This window comes from Neovison vison, chromosome 1 (genome assembly GCF_020171115.1).
Source record: "Neovison vison isolate M4711 chromosome 1, ASM_NN_V1, whole genome shotgun sequence".
Lineage (NCBI taxonomy): Eukaryota > Metazoa > Chordata > Mammalia > Carnivora > Mustelidae > Neogale > Neogale vison.
In genome coordinates, this window is record NC_058091.1 from 291,796,535 (window position 1) to 291,810,698 (window position 14,164).

Below are 14,164 nucleotides of genomic sequence, written 5' to 3' on the forward strand. Positions count from 1 at the left end.
GAAGGTATAAGAGAAAGAACCAGAAGGGAGAGGCATGGTTTTTATTTTCTGCAAATGTCATTTACTGAGATCAGCCAGTACATAAAACGCCAGGCAAGCAAACAACAGTATCAATAGGGATGGGGAGAACCCCATCAAACTTAAACAAATCTATTCCTTTGAGAAATGTCTGCCCTGGATTCTACAGGGGAACTTCTGATCTCTTACATTTTGCTATGTTTTTATTTCTAGGCTCTGCACTGCCGTTTTGCATAAGACATAGTAAAAAAGGAAAAAGCACCCCCAAACTCCAAATCTTCCATTGCTCATGAAGCCTTCAAGTGAGGGGTGTGTGTGTGTGTGTGTGTGTGTGTTTCCTAGCATACATTGCCTATTTGTCTAACTTATCTATGCACTGTCAAAGTGGTTTTGTCATTTTCCTAAAAAAAACAACACAATAACTGGAATTGAACCTAAGTGGGAATATCCTGTTTCTCTTAAGAGAGCAAGAATCTGACTGTATCAGCACGATCTCCATTTACAGTCTCAAAAGACACATACATCTCAAGGATTTCTGTTACTTTCAAGGCTGAGTGAAGCTCATAAACAAATAAGATAGATTTCCTAAGGTATACGGTGCACAAATGAGTCGCGCTGCCCCGTTTTCCCCTCCTGTGTAACTACCATCATTTTGGCTAGGGCAGAAAAAGTTTTCCTTTCAGTTTCATTTCTGAACTGACTACCTTCCTCAAGTCTTAATATACTCGTCTTTATATTTCAATGTGTGGATCCCAGATTTAAACTCCCAGAGGACATATAAAACTAAATTATTAGGAGTGATATTTGTAACAGGGAAATTCGTAATGGTGGGCAGGGCTGAAAGGCATCTTGGACTGCGGTCATGGAAAGAATACACAAAGACAGGAACCAACATGCCTGAAGTTGTAGTCGCCTCACAACTTCTAGGGCGTTATTTTCACAAAAGAAATTAATGAGAGGGCAAATAAATTGCATTACGGGCTCTAGTGGACCACATTCTATTTTCACTGAAATTTGAAGGAATTTTTCAAAGTTAGAAGGCGATAACAGCATTGACTGCACGCTAAGATTCGTAAATTATAACCCTATGCTACTGTGCTAATGTGTGTACACTGTAAAACCCAAAACCTAAAAATGAAATAAAATCTATACACGTTCTACTACTTTCCGCCTATGCTCCACAGGACGGTCTGGCATCCCCCACTGGCTGTGTACACCCCACAGTGGAGACCGCTGTGCAGAGAGGGTAGACACAGTATTTGCTTTTTTTAATGCAAATCACTTGAGCTGTTTACTTCCTTGAGAAGTGCAAACTGCTCGTCGGGAAATGCAGCCAAGAGCCAGGTAACGAGTTGGAACAGGCCCCAGAAAATGCACCGCGGGGACTCAGCCTAATGCAGACTGCAGCCGTTTTCTGGGCAATTTATCTAGGTCCAATCATTACTCTTATCTTCCTTCCCCCCACCCATTTAAATAATCAGTTCATCTCCTTAAGCATGAAACCAAACCAAACGAAAAACCACCCCCAAATTTAAATCTCCTTTCCCTAGACCAGCAATAACGGCAGCCTTGTCTTATCTTGTCCTGGCAATTCTGCACCTCGCACTGGCCTTCGTGCGGCCTCTAACACGTGGCCCGAGCCAGCTGACGTCTGGCTTAGGGAACATCTGAGCGAGCGGAGACCTGTGTGGGCAAGTGTCGGACTCTGGCGGGGAAAGAGAGGGTAGTTCATTCTCTGCGACCGTGGAATGAAAACGTACAACTCCGGGAACTGTGGATCAGTATATGTGTCGCTGCCTGCTTCGGGCTCGTGCTGGGAACACGTGGTCTGTGCGCCAGGACCTGGCGTCTGCAAAGGCAACGAGGAGCACTACGAGATGCGTGTAAGTCTCTGCTGGCGGAGGATCCAGAGTGGGCTGGGGGAGTCTGTGTTTCCAGGTTTCCCACAGCACCTCAAACACATGGCCTCATTCCCTCATCCCAAACTGTGGAAAGGAGGGAGCCTGTTGGGGGCCTAAACCTTCCCCTTGTCCCAAAGCCACGGGCAGACAGGTCTGGGGGTTCACGCAGCCCCCAGCCGGGAGACTCAGGAGCCCTGCCACCTTGCAGCCGGCCGTGGACACGGCCACGTGGCCAACAAAGGCTGTATCCGAACCTGCCGCTTCCGACAGCAGTCACCTGCTCCCCCAAGTTTGCTTTTCAAAATCTGGGTGGGCACCAGAATCACTGGGAAGCTTCTGAAGACGAACTCCTGGGCCCTACCCCACTCCAGCCAGGACCCCGGAGATCTGAGGACCAGCTGAATCCACGCCGTCCCCGAGCACTGGGGACACGGAACGCGGGGCTTTCCCCGCGCACTGACGCAACACACACCCATTCCCCTGGCATATTTGAGACGTGCCTTGAACGCCTCCCTGAGGACATTCACCTTTTCTTTCCCGGCTCTTTTGCTTTTCCCTCGTAGCTGCCTTGAGCCATCAACATGACTGGTCTGGGGGGGACGAGCAGAGTTAAGCAGGCTTCTCTCTCACCACACATTTCTAGCTTATAAAAGGCCCAGTTTGGACCAGCTGATCTCCGCAATTCGCTGTAGCTCAGACACCTCGCAGTTCTGTTCATCAGAATCTCCAACTCTGAGACTCCCCCGTTCCATGCTCTCTTCCCTGATACCTTTTTGGCTTGTCTTTTCGCTTACAGGCCACGTACTCCTTCGCCAACTCCCCTGGGATGTTTAATCTTTTGTAGTTACTGTTGATTTGCTTTAAAAAAAAAAAATCACATCCTAAATTCCATCTCTGGCCTGCAGCTTTCAAACCTTAACTGAACAAAAGGTAAAGAGATCTACTCATTTGTTAATGAGGTGCTACCACGAATGTCCCATTTTTAGGGAAGCTATGTTGTGTTTTCCCCAATGCTATACATAGAAAAATGATTTCTCTATCATCGATTTTCCCATGCCAGGTGGAAAATCCAGAAGGAAGAGGCAGAGAAGGCTGCCTAGCTTGCAGGCACAAACAATAAGCACCATGTCCGTTTTAAATTCATGATGTGCTGGTGAAGGTGGACAAGTCAGTGGGAGATGACCAAACATGACGAGGGGGGACGTCCACTGTCCACCTGTCCCAACATCCTTCCATCCCGTACATATGTGCACACTGAGAGCCAGCAGTGAAGCCCTGGGGTACATGAAGAAGCAAACTTGACATGGTCCCTGTCCACTTGGGTCTTACATTAAGCAAGTCAGTGCATGCGTCATTATAATCTGTGTTAAGGACCATGAAGGAAAATACAGGCCCTGTTATAGGCTCGGGGTCCAGGCATGAAGGATAAGTATCTGGGAAGACTTCTAAGGAGAAGTGAGTTCTGACGTTAGACGAGGAATAAGAGGAAGCCCAGAAAGAATGGAAGGTCATGTCTGACCCAGGGAAGTGAGCCATCTCGAAACAGTTGCTCAGAGACAGCCTGAGGTGAGCAGCCCAGACCCCTGCGCCTGTGTGAGCAGACTGTCTTAACAGCCTCTCCTCAAGGCTTTAGGGAAAGAACATCTGCTCCCCTTGCAAAAAGGGCAGGGCACCCTGTTGTCAGTCTCTGTGCATTAATAGTTTCATTCTGTGAAGATCCGATTTCCAGTCAGATATGGGGTCTCCCCATTTTAATACTAATTGCAAGTTTATGTAGTTGGTGCTCACGGTTCCTTGCATAAGGCTCTCTTCTCGGCATCACCAGGAAAAAAACCTAGCTTAGGCACAAAACAAGAGACCGTTTCCCACCTAGGGCAGCTCGACTCAACAGAAATGGTACTTCTAGACACCGCAGTACAAGTTCTCGGTGCCCGGACGCTCAGGAAACTAAGGGTGACACTTTCTCCGTTATTCAATCCAAACAAAGCACAAGAGCTCCTGTCCTTTCTTTCCATATATAGATTAATACCTACCCGCAAAGATACCAACGCTTCCAGAAGACTGGAATTCAGGTTCTCCCACCTCGTGACTACCCCACCGACACAGAATCAAAGGCCAATTTCACTCACAGAATTGTAAGATCCAGTGCGGCTCTTCTCGCCTTCTGAAAGGTGAAGTCCTTTCTTTTCTTCTTAAGCCCTCCTCAGCCAAAAGTTCTCTAAGATTTCCCCGAACTGGTGATTCCAAAAACGTTAGAACTGATTCCCTTGACGTCAGAGGAAGCCGGATACAGGCCCGCTGATTGATGTGCTAAATGAACTCTTCCCAGCTGAGCCTTGACAGTCGCAGGTTTGGCAAGACAATCGTTACTTCTGGTTTTGTTTTTGTGGAAATAGAAAGAGGCTCCCAACTCCTTAAGAGGTATCCCCCAGCCCATGCCCTGTTCTAGGAAAACTTTTCTTCCCTCTCTTCGTTTTAAAAGAGAGGAGCCACTTTCTCAGGAGGCTAGACCCGAGAAAGGACACATATGTTTTGGAATAGCCAATAACACAGTTGCCACCCCTTTTACTGGAGGGCCCTGACGTTCTCACGTCAGCCTGGGTACAGATCACCTAGAAAGCTTGTTCAACTGCATTGCTGGTGGCCAGCCTCAGGGTTTCTGACTCAGCAGGTCAAGGGTGGGACCCCAGGATCTGTGGTTCTAACAGATTTCCAGGTGATGCTGCGGCAGCTGCTCTGGGGACCATATTTTGAGAACCACTGCTCCGGGGACAGCTTTATGATCAAGAAATATGTACTGAGGAGTGCCTGGGTGGTTCAGTCGGTTAAATGTCCGACTCTTGATTTTGGCTCAGGTGATGACTTCAGGGTCATGAGATCGAGCCCTATGTTGGGTTCCCTCTCCCTCTGCCCCTTTCCCCTGCTCATATGCGCGCTCTCTCTTTGTCCCTACTAAAAGAGAAATATGTACTGAGTAAGTACTGAATACAGGGTACTCCAATGGATACTGGGAGTCCAAAGAGATATACCTGACTTCAAAAGTTTACAAAGTTGGGGCACTTGGGTGGCTCAGTGGGCTAAAGCCTCTGCCTTTGGCTCAGGTCATGATCCCAGGGTCCTGGGATTGAGCCCCACATCGGGCTCTGTGCTCAGCAGGGAGCCTGCTTCCTCCTCTCTCTCTCTCTGCCTGCATCTCTGCCTACTTGTGATCTCTGTCTGTCAAATAAATAAATAAAATCTTCAAAAAGAAAAGTTTACAGGGACGCCTGGGTGGCTCAGTTGGTTAAGCAGCTGCCTTCGGCTCAGGTCATGATCCCGGCGTCCTGGGATCGGGTCCCACATCGGGCTCCTTGCTCGGCAGGGAGCCTGCTTCTCCCTCTGCCTCTGCCTGCCTCTCTGTCTGCCTGTGCTCGCTCTCTCTCCCTCTCTCTCTGACAAATAAATAAATAAAATCTTTTTCAAAAACAAAACAAAAAAAAAAGTTTACAAAGTTAAAGTATTTTCTTTCTTCCCTAAAGAGATAAGCAGCCACAAGTAAAGAGACAACAGCACCTGCTAAATGCTCAGGGAGCAGTGATTAGCAGATTCAGCACAGAGAGAGATGCTGATAGATGTTTTGAGTAGAGCGCAGCCTTGGGGATAACTCTGAACTTGATCTGGTCCTTGAGAGGAAGGTTAGCACTTAGATAACCAGTGATGAGACACACGCGTAATGCCTCAAAGCAAAGCATCTCAGTTCCTTTCAACACTGATTTGCCTTTATACAGGGAGGTTGGCAGCGATGAGACACACGTGTAATGCTGCATCTTGGTTCCAAGTGCGCAAAACTTGCACCTGAGTTGAGACTCCCTCAACTGGGCACGAGGACCAGAAGGGAATTACTGTTCCTGATTTTCCCGCCAGCAAGGCCAGATTTTGCAGCCCTGCGATGCCCCACAGTGTGATACCCTCAATGGGGGAAGAGGCAGGGGCAGGGCGAATTCCTCTGAAGAGCAGACGGGGAAGGGTGCAGGCATGGGCATGTGTTGGGGGCAAGAGGAATAAAGCACCAAGAGTCAGAGGCTCGTGGACCCAGGATTGTACCTCAAGGACATAAGAGGACAAGGTGAGCACCAAGGGACAGATAAGAAGTGGTCAAGGAACGACCTGTGATCTCTGGATCACAAGAGAAAGGATTCTCTTGTCAACCTCCTATTAGATCCCAGACCTGCCACCATTCTAGGGTGACAGAGATGCTTAAGGCATCATGGTTTCTGCCCTTGAAATGTTCCTGTCTAATAATGAGGAAGACAGAAGAACAGAAAGATCAGTTATGAAGGCAAGAGGGTAAGCACTCTGGAAGAAATCTTCATAATGTCATGCAAGTGCAGAGCAGAGACTAAAGAACTTTGGGAGGCTCAGGGAAAGATTTGCTTATGGGGAGAAGCAACATTTGGGCTGGGCTGAGGAATCTCTTCCAAGTGCAAAGAGGAGGTTCAAAGGCACAAAGTAGTGGAGAGTTCTGGAACACTGGGGAATGCAGAGCTCACGTGCTAGGGGAGGACTGTGTGTGTGTGTGTGTGTGTGTGTGTGTATGGCTGCCAGGAGCATGTCCAGACGTCAGCCCAGGCAGGCAGGAGCTGACGTATTCCATGTTAAGGAGGTGGGATTTTAACCTCAGTGTGATTGATAGTCCCTGAATAATTTTATACCATTAAGCGACATAGTCAGATCCTAATTTACAAATTGTCATTGCAGAGCAGAAGACAGTGGGGAAGACAGACTTGAGAAGGAATGGCCAGTCCCATGGACCAGGACGGCAGCCGGCATGGCGGAGGCAGCAGCCTTCCACACTGGAACGGGAGGGGTGGGCGATGGATGGTGGAGAGGGAGCCCTGTCACTGAAGCCAGACCCCTCCGAGATGGATGACAATTATGCAAATGACCATAGCAGTTCACTGTCCTGCTCCCATTCCCTTTTCCCTGCCTCTACTCCTCAAATTTGATATCTACCATGTGGTTTCATTCCCAGCACAGCTGGACCGTTTTGGAAGGAAAATCTCCTTGCTGTCCATCGCAGCCATGAAAAGTAAATCCGAAGGGTGTTCACCGCACAAACTCAGCATTTGTGTTACATTCGCTTAGCCAAGTGCTTGGAGCTCACCGTGCCTTACAGGTGCAAAACCAGTCAAGGTCTGAGTGCAGTCTGACAGCAGGTCTAATCATTATCACCTGTGAAATAAAAGGCTTTTGAACTTGATTAAGCAGCACCAGGTTTCTTTCATTTAAATAGCGCATTCGTATTTAAAAAATGATGAAAACAGAGGTGCTGGATGATAAACATAGAATGGGAAAAGAGAATTTTTCTCCCCACAGTGGTTCAGTACATTTGTAAGGCACTGCGGGGCAGACCCTGGGCACACCGTGAGATCCAGAAAGGACTTCGCATCAGCTGCCCTCCAGCCGCTCCTGCAGGGCTCTGTCTCGGCCTCCGTTCTCTGGGCTGAACAGAGCTCAAGAGGACGGTGCCACGTGACTGGTGTTGCGCCGTTACTGGGGAGCCAGGGAGAAACCCAGGTGTCCCCCCTCGGGGAGTGCTTTGCGGAGAAGCAGAGCAGAAGGCCAAGTGTGCGAGGTGGTGTTGAGGCTCCGAGAAGGGAGAACTGTCAAGGCAGGATCAGTGTGGGTTTCACACGGATAATGGATTTGGGATTTGTCTATGAAAGCCCCAGGTGACACGACGGAGGTCTCCTAACGGACGGCACTGAACACTGACTTGTGGAGAGTTAGTGCTGGGTTTCCCAAATAAATTATGTTCTCACATAACGCACTGATACGCGTTTGGCAGAACTACAATAAACATACAAAACAATATGATTAATCGGTAAACCTTTTTTTTAAGATAATGTTATTGGTGGTGATGGGAACTGGCCACCACTAGATCACTAAATTAGTAATAAATGACCTCTCTGGAGAAAACCTTTGACTATGCAATTCTGCTTAAGCTATTTAAGAAAATATGAAAATAAAAAAATGTGCACAGAGGTATATGGGCGAAGCTATTCTGTATAGCATTCTTCATAACTTTGAAAAAATCAAATACACCTGTAATTGATGAAAACAGAATTTCTGGTAGAAAACTGGTGAAATAAACTATGGCACTTTTATGTTGTGGAATATTAGCCATTATAAATCATGCTTCAGAAGCCCCTTTAATGACATGGGGAAGTGTTCATGATTATATCACTGAGATCCTACCAAGTTTCAGAAGTTAATATAAGATCAATTAAAAATACACATGGGCTGTGGCATCCAGGGGGTGCAGTTGGTTAAGTCCAACTCTTGGTTTTGGCTCAGGTTGAGATTTTGGGGTTGTGGGATCGAACCCTGTGTTGATCCTTCTGCTTAAGACTCCCTCTCTCCCTCTGCCCCTCCCCAGTAGTCCCCTCACCCCCCATATGCACACATGTTCGTTCTTTCTCCCCCACAAATAAATCTTAAAAAAAATTATATATATATATTTATTTATGTGGTTATCTACAGATTTAATGCAATCCCTATCAAAATATCAACAGCATTTTTCACAGAACTAGAACAAATAACCTAAAAAATAGCATGGAGCCACAGAAGACTCCAGAGAGCCAAAGTAATCTTGAGAAAGGAGTAAAAAGCAGGAGGGATCAACAATCCCAGATTTCAAGATATACTACAAAGCTGTAGGGATCAAAATAGTATGGTAGTGGCACAAAAACAGACACCTAGATCAACAGAACAGAACAGAAAATCCAGAAACAAAGCCATGACTATAATGGTCAATTAATTAATGACAAAGGAGGGCCAGAATATGTAATGGGGGAAAAGAGAGTCTCTTCAACAAATGGTGTTGGAAAAACTGGACAGCAACATGCAAAAAAATGAAGCTGGACCACTTTGCTACACACACACACACACACACACACACACACACACACACACATTTGTGACTAAAGACCTAAATGTGAGACCTGCAATTCTAAAAATCTGAAAGAGAACACAGGCAGGAATTTCTCTGACCTCCGTCATAGCAGCATTTTTCTAGACGTGTCTCCCGAGGCAAGGGAAACAAAAGCCAAAATGAACTACTGGGACTTCATCAAAATAAACTTCTGCACAACCAAGGAAACAGCCAATAAAACTAAAAGAGGAGTTACTGAATGGGAGAAGATCTCTGCAGATGACACTCAAGCTGCTTTTATAATCTGACTATTGTTAACAATGCTACAATAAACATAATGATGCATTTTTTTTAATTAGTGTTTTTTGTATTCTTTGGGTAAACACCCAGTAATGGAATTACTGGATTATATGGTAGTTCTATTTCTAACGTTTTTCCAGCGTGGCTGCACCCATTTGCATTCCCAGCAACAGTGCGTGAGGCTTCCCCTTTCTCCACATCCTCCCCAACGCTTGTTTCTTGTGTCGTTTCAACCTCAGCCGTTCTGACAGGATTGAGGCGATAACTCATTGTGGTTTTGATGTCCATTTCCCTGATGATGATGATGTTGAGCATCTTTTCAAATGTCTCTTGGCCATTTGCATGTCTTCTTTGGAGAAATGTCTGTTCATGTCTTCTGTCCATTTAAAAAATTAGATTATTTATAGTTTTGGTGTTGAGTTGTGTAAGTTCATTATATATGGACACTAACCCTTTATTGGATAAGTCATCTGCAAAGAGGTGGTGGGGAGAAGACACTGGGTACTCCGGTTCATTCAAGGCTTATTCAAGGACCGTCCCCTGCCTAAGGGGGCTAGAATGTTGATAGGAACCCAAAGGCCCTTTGAGGCTGCCATGCTGCGGTCAGTTGTGGACCTTGGAGTAACCATAATTCTTACAGTGGATAAATCCAGTCAGATTTGGGTGTCATTTTCATTAGCATTCAATGAACACTCATTCTGCTGTTTGTTTTTAAATTCATTTCATTATTTATAACTCAGTACCAGATATAGTGGATAAACTCTAGAGGATCATCAGGACCCCAGTCCAGTCATCACATTACCTCATGGAGTTTAGAACTGGTTGGGAGAAACAGATCTTAATCAAATAATCACAAACCCAAGTGTGACAAGTGGTTCACTCATGCTGAGGGCAAAGAGATTTAATATACATGGGTGTATTCAGGAGAAGTTTCTCTGAGGCAATAACACTATGAATAGGAATCATCAAAGATGATTCAAATTCAATTCCTATTCAAAGATGAATAGGAATCATCTTATTCAGGCAGAAGATTCCAGAAAGAAAGAGAGAGAGAATAGCATTAGCAAAGGTCCTGTGGCAGAAAAGCACACAGTCCTTCTAGAGGGACCACAGGAAGGGTGGTGTGGTGGTTGCTTAGGAGTAATGATGAGCTCAGTGAGAAATAAGTTTTGAGAAGTAAGCAGGAGTCAGAGAAGCAGTCTAGGCCACAAAAATTAGTTTGGTCTCTGCCCTTATTAAACATAAAAATTAAGGGCAGCCATAGAATGGTGTCAAAATACAAAGAGATGGGAATAATCACACGGTTGTTTTTAAACTGTTCACCTTAACCTCATTCATTCAGTTCTGATTTATTTACTTTATAGGTTACTGTTCTGAGAAAGTTCTCTTTTGAAGGAAAAGCAGCTAGAAAAAATGTTTCAGATCAACAATGGGCTTATACAGTGCCTGTGGGCAAATTACAAAAAGTATCTCTTCTTTGTGAGGCTTTCCCTCCTTGACTGGAAAATTGTCCCAATATATTGAATTTGTTAGAACAAAACTGTTTATTGCCATTTTTCAGAAAATTGTCCTAATGAACAGAAAAGCCTAGGATGTTTACGAAGCGAATGGCGCTGCTTCGAGGTAACACACATGCAGCCCACAGCCGCACAGCCATGCTCGGTGGCCCTGGATGTCCAGGGATCGAAAAGAAAGGAGAAAAGCAAATTTTCTTCCTTAAAATAAAATGGCATGTTATTATGCCATTTTATGGCACATTACATATGCCATACAATTACATATTATGTAAATGTAACAAAACATGCATTTTTTGGTCTTCTGAGGCCCAATTATAACCGCAATGAATTTTCCGATGCTCACCCGTGCTGCCCGGGTTTAGCGCTGGTGGGAAAGACTAAGGGCTCCAATGGCAAAAGGGAGTCCCCACCCCATGGCTGGTCGGGTGGGGAATAAGAGCTAACAAGAGCTGACGCTAAAAATGCCACATCTGTCAGATCTGGGATCCAGAGAGGAAACAAGGGCCCACACTGCAACCTCAGTTTGCCAAAAGCCGTCCTGACCCCGCGTGCCAGGCGCAGCAGACCACGGGGGTGTGAACGCACAGGCTGTGTAAGGAAGAGCCTGGCGAGAGTCCTGGTTTCCTTAAAACCATAAGACATAGCCACACCTCTGTGCCTCAACGAGCTTTGTGCTTTTGGAACATTCCACTCTCGACCACAATCTCTCCCTCTCAGTTTAAATTCACAACCAATCGTTTTCAAACACTACATCAAAAAGTAGCAATAAAATCCTCCTGTATATATGAATGACTAAGTGTCCTAGAAATTGATACATGCAGTGAACTTAATACACAGTTGCTCTCTCATCTCATTTCCAGTTTCAGTGTTTTTTTCTTAAATGGAAATCATTACCCTCACAGGTTTGTCTGGGAAGATCCTGATTTAAAAAATAATAATAATAATAATAAATAAAATAAAAAGAACGCCCTGTGGCGTTCCCATCCGGTCTCTATCCTACTGTCTTAAGCTATTATCTCTGATCCTGCCGTCACCATCTTTGGGGAAACATCATTCCAGCACAGCAGCTGGGGAAACCAGAGACACTTACTGCTCCCTGGACAGAAGACGAGCCGGGTCCTTCGTCTTCTTCCCCGTTTGGCTCCTGGTCTTCGTTGTCGGTCCAAGAGGACACGTCCTCTACTGAGCTGGTCAGATCAGGCAAACTCTTAGACGTTAACCTCAGGATGTCCTCAGCAGAGTTCTCCTATGGGGACACAGTTAAAGAGTCGTGAATTACCCTGTGGCACCAAGTAGTTCTGGGTCAAAGAAAACCCAGCAGAGCCCACTGGGAGTGCTCATGTGCTCTGAACCTACAGACCATAGGGGAATGTAGGTTCCACATTTCTAGGCTGGTGAGGTTACTTCATATGTCAGGGCTGGAGACCCAATTTAAACCCTAACCAATTTTTTTTTTCCCTGAAAAATCCGTGTTTCTTAGATATTTCTGCAGGCAGTCCCAATTCCCTGAACTTTAGGTCCTTTGATATCCTCTCCTGCCTTGCGTTCAAGGTAGTTTAAGCACCTCATGGACAGGCCACCATCTTAGAGCTGCGGCCTCTGCCCAGTGCTCCAAACACCTCCCTCCAGTATCCCCTCCAACCCACACCTTCCAGTCCAGCCATACTGACCTTCCAACACGCCAGGCTCTCCCCTGCCCGGATTCCTTGTCTACCAGCAGCTCCCTCTGCCCAGCGAGCTCAGCTTCCTGGCTCAGCACTCTCTCCTGTAAGCCCTCCTGGACCATCTCAAGAGGCATCCGGTTCGCCTCTCCCTTCTTCTTGAATGTCCTTTACTGTTTCTTTCGTCACCTGGCATGTACGTCTGAATATACCTCTCTCTCCTGGTAATCGGAGTGTTCCTCAAACTGAATGTCATTTCTACTCTTCGTCGTGTCCCCAGACCCAGCCCAGAGCCCTGATATCCACGTGCTCCCCCCCTCACGGCTCATCTCACTAGCATACGCTCACTGGAAAGAAATTAGACTGTTGATTGAATCACGCCAGTGGAGACTGATAACCAACGTCTCTTCAAAGAAAGAAGCCCTTGAACAATTTTTAAAGGTCAACAAAATACATGGAATCAGACTTCATTAAGATTAGACTATAAAGAGGCCTCCACCACAGCCCTTCTTCCTTCCTACACACAGACAAGGCCGCAGGGGTTGGTGGGAGGCAGGCAAGGTCACTGGGGCCACGTGACAATCCTCAACGCAGAGGTGGCCCACTCAGCCACCAGGAACTCTCTGGGGAAACAGCACAGCCCAGGAGGCCAGGGACCAGGGCTGTGGCTGATCTGAGGCCAGAAAAGAAGAGAGATGTGTCCTTCCTTCTCCCACACCAGTCATTTTTACAAGGAAGAAAGCCTGTGGAAAGCTTTGGTCGCCATATTCCCCGGGGCTTGACAGAAAGGAGAATAACAGAAGACACCCATTTCAAACAACGGGTGTTATTAAAGACCATTTGTGAGTGGGTGCCTGGTGACAGTGACGTTTGTTACTAGTTTGACACGCGTCCCATCTTGGAGGCACCCAAAGCTCCTTCATGTCAGGTCAGTAAGTGTGAATACTATAGTTAGATTCTACCTCAGGGAAGGAAAAAGCTATGAAGCAAAAAGTGAGTTCAGCCCTCTTCTGTGAGGTCAGCTCTACTACACCATTAATGGAAACGAGTTTTTAAAAGACATGAAGGTCCCAGCTCGTGAGTAAATGGCTTAACAGCCACAGGATAGAAGACTCCACGGTCATTAGAAATGGTGCCACAGAAATGCACTTTCTGATGTGGAAAGATTCTTACAGCATGCTGCTTAGTGAAAAAGCAGGTGAAAAACAGTATTATCATTTTATTAATGGCCGTTAACAATTAGCCGGGTGTTGTAATATGGGATAACTGTTTCTCCAAGTGCTTCTTGCAACCAGCTGCATTGTTCGGGCTTTTACGTTTCACTTAATCTCCCTGACATTCCATGAAGTAGTTACTGATTCTCACTGTCCGGGTGAGAAAACCGAGGTTTAAAAAAAATGCAACAACTTGATCAAGACACACAGCTTTTTTTTTTTTTTTTTTAAAGATTTTATTTATTTTATTTGACAGAGAGAGAGATCACAAGTAGGCAGAGAGGCAGGCAGAGACAGAGGGGAAAGCAGGCTCCCCACTGAGCAGAGAGCCCAATGCGGGCTCGATCCCAGGACACTGAGATCATGACCTGAGCCGAAGGCAGCGGCCCAATCCACTGAGCCACCCAGGCGCCCCAAGACACACAGCTTTTAAAGGGCTGTGCTGGCTCTGATGTCCATGGGCATTTTGTCTCGTGCTTGAGTCCGTTAAAAATACAAACCATAAGTGACTCTTAATCTCACAAAACAAACTGAGGGTTGCTTGGGGGAGGGGGGTTGGGAGAAAGGGGGTGGGGTTATGGACATTGGGGAGGGTATGTGCTTTGGTGAGTGCTGTGAAGTGTGTAAACCTGGCAATTCG

The 14,164-nt window shown here is 46.2% G+C and overlaps 1 protein-coding gene and 1 long non-coding RNA gene across 10 annotated transcripts in view; one reads left to right on the forward strand and one right to left on the reverse strand.

Annotated features, from left to right (window-relative positions):
• Window positions 1-14,164, reverse strand: part of PDZD2 (PDZ domain containing 2) — a 224,316-nt gene that overhangs the window by 62,029 nt on the left and 148,123 nt on the right. For 8 of the 9 annotated variants that reach the window (XM_044233258.1, XM_044233250.1, XM_044233298.1 and 5 more), the window contains one exon: window positions 11,740-11,895. In XM_044233258.1, the coding sequence (XP_044089193.1) occupies window positions 11,740-11,895 (156 nt within the window). Of the gene's footprint in view, window positions 1-4,048; window positions 4,349-11,739; window positions 11,896-14,164 lie in introns of those variants that run through there. The other variant, XM_044233308.1, reaches the window with a different exon arrangement.
• LOC122895714 lies at window positions 1,593-7,136 on the forward strand. Its single transcript, XR_006382261.1, has 3 exons — window positions 1,593-1,901; window positions 3,941-4,090; window positions 6,657-7,136. It is a non-coding gene; the product is annotated as an uncharacterized LOC122895714 (long non-coding RNA).